The sequence below is a fragment of the Helianthus annuus genome, chromosome 5 (genome assembly GCF_002127325.2).
Source record: "Helianthus annuus cultivar XRQ/B chromosome 5, HanXRQr2.0-SUNRISE, whole genome shotgun sequence".
NCBI lineage: Eukaryota > Viridiplantae > Streptophyta > Magnoliopsida > Asterales > Asteraceae > Helianthus > Helianthus annuus.
Genome location: NC_035437.2, coordinates 177,898,724 through 177,907,003, shown reverse-complemented (window position 1 = coordinate 177,907,003; position 8,280 = coordinate 177,898,724). Strand labels below are relative to the sequence as shown.

At 36.6% G+C, this 8,280-nt stretch overlaps 1 protein-coding gene across 1 annotated transcript; it reads left to right on the top strand.

The window, feature by feature from the left end:
• Window positions 1-4,479: 4,479 nt before the first annotated feature.
• Window positions 4,480-5,154, top strand: LOC110944242. Its single transcript, XM_022185952.1, has one exon. The coding sequence runs from the start codon at window positions 4,480-4,482 to the stop codon at window positions 5,152-5,154; it is 675 nt and encodes a 224-aa protein (XP_022041644.1).
• The last annotated feature ends 3,126 nt before the right edge of the window (window positions 5,155-8,280 follow it).

Sequence of the window (8,280 nt, the reverse complement as noted above, 5' to 3'; positions counted from 1 at the left end):
AAAAGGAATTAAATATGAGATAAAGACGCTGGATGGAAATCCTTAGTGATTATGATTGTAATATCCAGTATCATGTAGGAAGAGCAAATGTAGTAGTTGATGCTTTAAGTCGAAAGTATCATGAAAAGCCAAAAAGAGTACGTTCTCTTAAATTAAATCTACAAGTAGATTTAAATGAACAGATTAGAAAAGCACAAGAATCAGTAATCAAGGATGATACTGAGAAGTTGAAAGGAATGATTAAGGAATTAGAACAAGGAACAAATGGAATTTGGAGATTCCATAAGAAAAGAATGTGGATACCCAAATTAGGAAACCTACACCACCGTATATTAGAAGAAGCTCATAAGTCTAAATATACGATGCATCCTGGAAGTGATAAGATGTATCAGGATTTAAGGAAGAATTTCTGGTGGATAGGAATGAAGAAAGATATAGCAGCTTATGTTTCTAAGTGTTTAACCTGTTCACAAGTTAAAGCTGAACATCAGAAACACTCAGGTTTGCTACAGCAGTTAGAAATGCCGGTGTGGAAGTGGGAATTGATAACAATGGATTTTGTTACCAAATTGCCCAAAACAAAGAAAGGTAATGATACAATCTGGGTGATTGTAGACAGGTTAACTAAGTCAGCTCATTTCTTACCAAAGAAGGAGACTTTCAGTATGGAACAATTAGCTAAACTGTATGTAAATGAAATAGTTTCATTACATGAAATTCCTTTATCAGTTATTTCTGATAGAGATAGCCGTTTTACCTCTCATTTTTGGACAAGTTTCCAAAAAGCAATGGGAACCAAGCTCAATCTAAGCACTACTTACCATCCTCAAACGGACGGACAAAGCGAAAGAACAATTCAAACTATGGAGGATATGGTTAGAGCTTGTGTAATTGATTTCGGAGGAAATTGATACGATCACTTACCATTAATAGAATTTTCTTATAATAACAGCTATCACACAAGTATCAATGCTGCACCATTCGAAGCACTTTATGGACGAAAGTGCCGAACCCCAGTTTGTTAGGCAGAAATTGGAGAAAAGCAACTATCTGGACCTGAAATAGTACAAGAAACAACCGACAAGATTATTCAAGTCAAGAAGCGACTGAAAGCAGCACGTGACCGACAGAAGAGTTACACTGATAATAGACGAAAGCCACTGGAATTTCAAGTAGGAGACAAAGTGTTATTGAAAGTTTCTCCTTGGAAAGGAGTGGTAAGATTCATCAAAAGGGGAAAGCTAAGTCCCAAGTATGTTGGACCTTTTGAGATTATTAGAAGAATAGGACCTGTAGCCTATCAGCTACAACTGCCAGAGAAAATAGCAGGAATACATGATGTATATCATGTATGTAATCTCAAGAAATGCTTAGCTGATGAAACACTGATAGTACCTCTTAAGGATATAGAGGTAAATGAAAAGCTCAAGTTTATAGAAAAGCCTCTACAGATTGAAGACAGGAAAGTCAAGAATCTCAAACACAAGAGATTAGTTCTGATCAATGTGAAATGGGACTCCAAAAGAGGACCAGAGTACACTTGGGAGTTTGAATCGGAAATGCAAAGGAAATACCCGCACTTATTCCAGTAGACCTCGAGGATGAGTTCTAAAACAAGGTGGGGAGGATATAACAACTCTCCAAAATTTATTTTGACACCCTTAATTTATTTAAAATGTCCCTATATGTCTTAAAATACACCCCGTATTTGAAAATCGAGCCAAAAATACCTTATATAATTAAAAATAAAATAAAAACGAATAATTTAAGTCTGTCGCGGGTCGCGATAGACTATAACTGATCTTTCGCGGGGCGCGACCTAGTGCCACCGGGCGAAACCCTAGAACGCCACGTGTCCCGCCACTCGTCAAGGCTACACCGGTGATGAGGCGAAGCTAGGGCCTACCTTTCCTAGCTCGCGGGCCACGACGGCCCTCCCTTTCTCTTTCGCGGGCCGCGAGGAAGTCCGAAATCAGGCCTATAAATGGAGGCCATCGGCCTTCAGTCCAAATCGTTCATTCTCTTTTTCTCTCTCAAAATTCTACGCAGTATACATAATTCCCGGGCATAATACCCCCTTAAATAACGAAGTTCTGCCTCGTTGTAAGTATCATAATCCCCGATTATATATTAGATACGTTGCCCGATTGATCTAGGATTCCGTAACGGCTGTCGTGGTTTTGCCCGACGTAATCGTTGGAATGCCGTCTCGGGGAGGGTATTACTACTGTAAATATTGGGTTATTATACTAACGCGTGTGCATTTGTGTAATTAATAGATAATCACCAGGAAATCCTTAAGAAAAACCCTAAGACGGCAGTGTGAGTAATCTCCTTTTTGCAAACTGTTTTTACAAAATCTCAAATGTTTTACATTATATTACACAGTGATTGAGTATTTGTATTCTACAATTATCGTCGGTATGTTGGGGTTTTGTATACAAAATTTGTTACTACATTGTGAGTAGTAACATGACCACAAGTCGGGTTGACAGTACCGTGGGTGGTAATTAAAGTAGATGGAAACAAATGTAATTGCGCGACCGCCCTCAATGCTGTAAAACGGTTTTACATGTCTTGATTAAACTGGGATTCACTCACCAGTATTTCCCACTGACAAAATGTTTTTTTAAAACGCGTTTCAGGTAACAAAATGTGAAAGCCAAGTAGAATCCAGCTGGACAGCACTGAAGGCTTAGAAAAGTGGCTATAAAGTTACCTAAAATAAAGAGATGTTTTATTTAAACAAAAATAGGGTTTATCCCTATGAAAATTTGTGTACTTGAAACTTAGATTCTACCCATGAGTTTAATATTATAAAAGTGTGCTATTTTACTCTGATAAAATATTTCCTAACTACGGTCCTGATGTAAATTCCGCTGCCATATTGATAAACACCGATACCACTGAAACTGGCCGCAGTCGCCCGCTCCCGGGAAATCAGGGGACGGGGGTTGCGACAATAATTAAAGAACCTACAACATTTTAATAAAAAAAACTAGTGGTACAATCGGTTAAATACGTACAATTGGTGCTCACGTTCTAAATGCTCAATAAGATCTTAGTTGAGATAATTGTGTATTGTTCGTGATCGTAATAGTAAAATAATATCGTCTTCAGCTATTTTTTCGCTTGGAGGACCTTCTACGTGTTAAGGAGATATCGCCACATCTTCATTTTTCAAAATCATATCGTGCATAATAGTACATGTGTACATGATTTTTATGATCCTTCGGGATGTACTGGCTTTGCAGGTTTTTGAAGTATATGCCATCTATATTTTAGGATCTTGAATGCTCGTTCAACATCCTTCATGCCACTTCTTGCGCTTTATAGTAGTAACAACGATTCAGATCGTTTTCAGGAGGACGTGACAACATTATAACTATAGTTGCTCTATTAGCCTATATCCCATCCACAAAAATTAGAATACAATATTTTGTTAAAATCTTAAAAAATCAATACCTTCTTGACAATGACGCGGTGTCTTGAACATTTTTTAAAGACAAGGTGACCACGGTAGTCAAAATTCAAAATTGTGTTTCATCGTCTCAATATCTTCTTTTTCAGTGCATGACGAATCATGCGAAAAAAAGGTGGAATTGAAAATAGCTCCATTTTGAGATGAACGTGGAAAATTTTGATTTGGAGAATGAGTAAGAAAAAACAGAATTTTTTGTGTGAAAAAAATGATTTAGGTTTAAGTTGTTATAAAGTTTATTTTTTTTTTCTTTAAAGTGTAACGATCATATTACCGTTTAGCCAATCACTAACCATCCACACCTTTGTCCCAGTAGATCGGTGACTTTTCACTGTTTTTTTGTGAAACAAAAACCCCCCACAACCGAGTCCTCATGGAGTCCTCATGGCTCGCCGCTCCCACTCTGACTGGTCTAAATATCATACAATTCTATATTATAATAGGGGTGTGATAAATACACCCAATATAAGGATAAATCTACCTATTAGTCAAACTTGGCAATGATTAAGCACTTTATTACATTATTTTGTTATAAAAGTCAAAAGTAATAATTATGTTTTTATGTTATTTACTTTATTACATTATTTTATTATAAAAGTCAAAAGTAATAATTATGTTTTTTATGTTATTTTATTTTATAATACTTTTGTTACTTTTTTATATTTTGTTTTTACTACTTTACTACTTGTCTTGTATAACAAAAATCTTGGTCTTCGATTCCGGCTAAAGTTTCGTTGGCAGGCCCTTGGAAGCAAATTGTCAGCATTCGTGAGCCGCTGTTCCGTGTGGGTATTAATCTATTGGAGTCTATATGGTGTAAAGTGGGTAGTCGGTCCAAATTAGCATTCTGGATCGATTTTTGGATTGGACATCAGCCACTTTATATCAGCTTTCCACTTCTATTTGCATTAGAAAAGGATAAGCTTTGTTCCATTTCTGACCGGGTATCTTGGGGGGATGGCAGAGTCATTCTGTCGTGGTTTTGGAGTCGGCCTACAATGTCTGCTAATGAGGAAGCTGAATTGATAGACTTGTCCCTTCTTTTGAGTGACTTTGGGGTCAGCGAAGGTCCGGATAAATGGGTTTGGAGTCACGATCAGTCTGGATTGTTCTCGGTGGCTAGTATTAAACGGGTAGCGGCGGCGGCTCAAAGCTCGGTTCCGGCTAACTTATTTCTTTGGAACAACCTTGTACCAAAAAAGGTTGGTGTTGTTGCTTGGCGGGCGTTAGCGGAACGTCTTCCGACTAAACTAGCCTTGGCTCGTAGGAACATTAACATTGGTGATACTAGATGTATCTTTTGTGGTGATTACGAGGAGTCTTGCGAACATCTTTTCGTTTCGTGCCAGTTCACTCAATCCATCTGGATCGTTATGGCGCAGTGGTGCAAGATTCCCCCCATCTTAGCGTTCTGTATTAAAGATTTACTGGACTTTCATCTGCATATGCAAGGTTGTAATAATAAGAAAAAGAAGGTGCTAAACGCCATTGTTCAGGTTGTTATTTGGAGCGTTTGGAGAATGCGCAATGAGGTTATTTTCGGGCAGGCGGTTCCTTGTATCTCGAAGGTGGTTGAGGAGTCCAAGTCGATGTCATACAACTGGATAAAAAATCGCTCGAGGTCCTCGCATTGGTCCTGGAACGACTGGCGGGCTTTCTCCATTAGTTGGTGATTTAATTGTTTGAAATGTAAGTTTGGGTCCATGAGTCGGCTGGTATTGCTTTGGTTTTGACCGGTTGGTCTTTTGGTGTAATAGATTTTTGTAAATTTGGTGTCTAGCCACTGGCTAGTTGAATTAATAAAATTTTCTGTTGGCCGTTCAAAAAAAAATAAAATAAATGGTATTCCATTGCCAAACTTGACTGTTACATTTATGATAAAGAGTTTAACTTTTGATATTAACTTCATACATAAAGAAAGTAAGTATATTAAAGTTAGTAGAATAAAAAATCAATGCAGCTAGTATAGAATCTGGTTACATAAATATGTCATTACCATTTCAAAGCTAAATGATGCATGATCTCTGATAAACACGTGATTAAAAGTGAGATTCATACACTTGATAAATTATATATAAAATATTTAATGAGATACAGATAGTATTTTTGTTATATGTTTTGAACATGTATGTATATGATTGGATATTTGTAAGTTTAAAAGGTTTTGTTTGTATATAAAATTGAAAGCTGTAAAATTCATTGCTTTGTTGTTGATCTATCATTCATTATTACTATTAACCAAAAGCAGGGAGGGCAGTTGGGAAGTGGGTCCGGAAAAGGATACAGGGCGCGCGGAAACAACGCGGGAGCTGTTTCCCAATGTCCATATTATTCTTATTATTATTATTTTACAAGAATATTAAACTTCAATTCAAATGGGTATATTGAAATAAAAACAGTAATTATTATTGAAAGAATAATTCTCAGGTATATTTTTTTTTTGTTTAGTGTTTAAAATAAGAACAAGATGCCCATTCATATTTTCCTCTCTGCTCCTTTTTGCCTTTGATTACACTTCGGCCGTTTTTACTCAACTTATACAAATAGAAAGCTGAAAATCCTAAAATACAATAAAAGAGAACATTAGAAAAATACATCATGAATGTTAAAATCACATCATCTCTCTACTCTATTTGTATCTCATAAATCTGTGATTTGTGAATTGCTCTTTCTAAAAGATGTAATGTTTTGTAAATTCTAGGGACTTTTAACTACCTTGGAAAAAAAAAGAAAAGAAATAAAAAAAGGTGTATGTGTTTGATAGAAGACAACTTAAATCTTGTCAACTGTAGGTGTGGGACCAGACCTCAATCTTGTCAAATGTTAACTCGATCCAACACATCACTAATTAATTTGTATTTTAGAATTATTTTGTGGTGTTTGGTAGGGAGAAATAAAATAAAAAAAAACCTACTACTAGAAGTATCACTAGCATTTTATAGTTATGTTCTTTGGAATGTGATTAGATAATGAATTTGTAGTTGACCTTGATCATCATTTTCACTAAACTTTCTTCCTGGTGTTTTGTTTGTTTACCATATATTAATCTCAATCAATCAGCCAACAAAACAAAAAGGAAAATGGTTATTTTAATTATGTATAGGCAAGACGGACGGGTCAAAGGAAAAAAGCAAAGAGAGAACTATGCAACCCATGTGGAGAGAGGTTCCAGCCAACGAATGGCAATGGGTGTTTGTACTTTGGCTCCTGGCCCCCATCACTCACACTCATCAAGTAAGATAGATGAAATATGATTTGATGTATGTGGCTCCCAACACCTCCTTCCTTCCTTCCAGAAATTTATTTATTATATTCTACTAGTCGATCGATCATCCCCCCTCACCTATCATTATCATTTTTATAATGTAACTATCAAATTTACTTCTTATTTAATTATTATATTTTATAACGTCTGTCTGTCTGTCTGTCGAGATATTTTTATTTTTGTTTAAAACAAATATATATTATTTAACAGATGACAATAATCACTTGAATGTTTGTGATAAATAAAATATGTTTATTTCATCACGAAACAAATACAAATATTTTAATCACTAAAAATATTCTATTCTAACAATAGTAACAAAAGAGCGAGCGAGGTATTATTGTTGAAACAGGGCTTGGGCCGTTGCTTGAGGCATGGCCTTCTTATGCTTTATTGGGTTAGTTACTATGACACCCACCGAGGGAGGGTCTCATTCATACTGGACCTTTATATGGTGACATCAACAAACAAACAAACAAACAGGGCGAATATATATATGTAAGCATACAAATATATTATTTATTTTTTTGCTAAAGAGAGGATGCTTATGTTTTGTTAATATAAAGAGTGAATTGCAAGTTTTGTCCTTTATCTTTAGGCCATTTTGCAAGTTTTGTCCTTTATGTTTAAATTTAACGAGTTTTGTTCTTTATGTTTAAAAATCAAGCACGTTTTACCCTTTGGGCCTTAAAAATCAAGCACGTTTTGTCCTTTATGTTTAAAAAACAAGCACGTTTTGTCCTTTATGTTTAAAAAATCAAGCACGTTTTGTCCTTAAAAATCAAGCACGTTTTGCCCCAAAGGGTAAAACGTGCTTGATTTTCAAACATAAAGGACAAAACTCGTCAAATTTAAACATAAAGGACAAAACTTGCAAAATGGCCTAAAGATAAAGGACAAAACTTGCAATTCACTCATGACAATAAGTAAAATCCTCATCAAGCTAAACAAATGCAGCAGCAATGTGAGGCTCGTACCGAAGAGTGTCAAACCGAGTAGATAAGGGTGAGCGGGGCACTTCTCGGGGAGGGGGTCGGGGACTAGTTACCGCGCGGGGAGGAGTGCCGCCATCATCATTCACCGCATGGAGGGGATGGAAGGTCGGGGACTAGTTACTGCATAAGGGAGAGAGAGAGAGGGTGGCCCACCAGATTTTCAACCAATCAAGTTATTTTCTTTTTTTTTTCTTTTTGAATAAAAAAACAAGTCCCCAAGAGAGGAGTGCTTGAGGGTGTGGGGGGAGTTAAGTGGGGAGTTGACGTGGCGCGTGCTGATTGGGTGTGTGTAAGAGAGGTCACTCCCCTCTTAGAGGAGTGCCCCTCTCACCCAAACAATGTCTTGATGACTGTAGGTGATGGCACTAAGAAATTAATCTCATACGCTAATGTAACCATTGCTTTGGGCTGAGAACAAGTGCGATGTAGCTTCTCATGAGACAAGCGCGGGGTTAGGTAGCTGAGAAAGAGCGCTGATGCCAATTGACTCCCATTTGAAACATTGGAATATGATTTGGGAAAAAAAAAAAAAAAAAAAA

Excerpts from the sequence above, each read along its gene's own strand:
- LOC110944242 (XM_022185952.1), top strand. The coding sequence starts at position 4,480 with ATGTCTGCTAATGAGGAAGCTGAATTGATAGACTTGTCCCTTCTTTTG.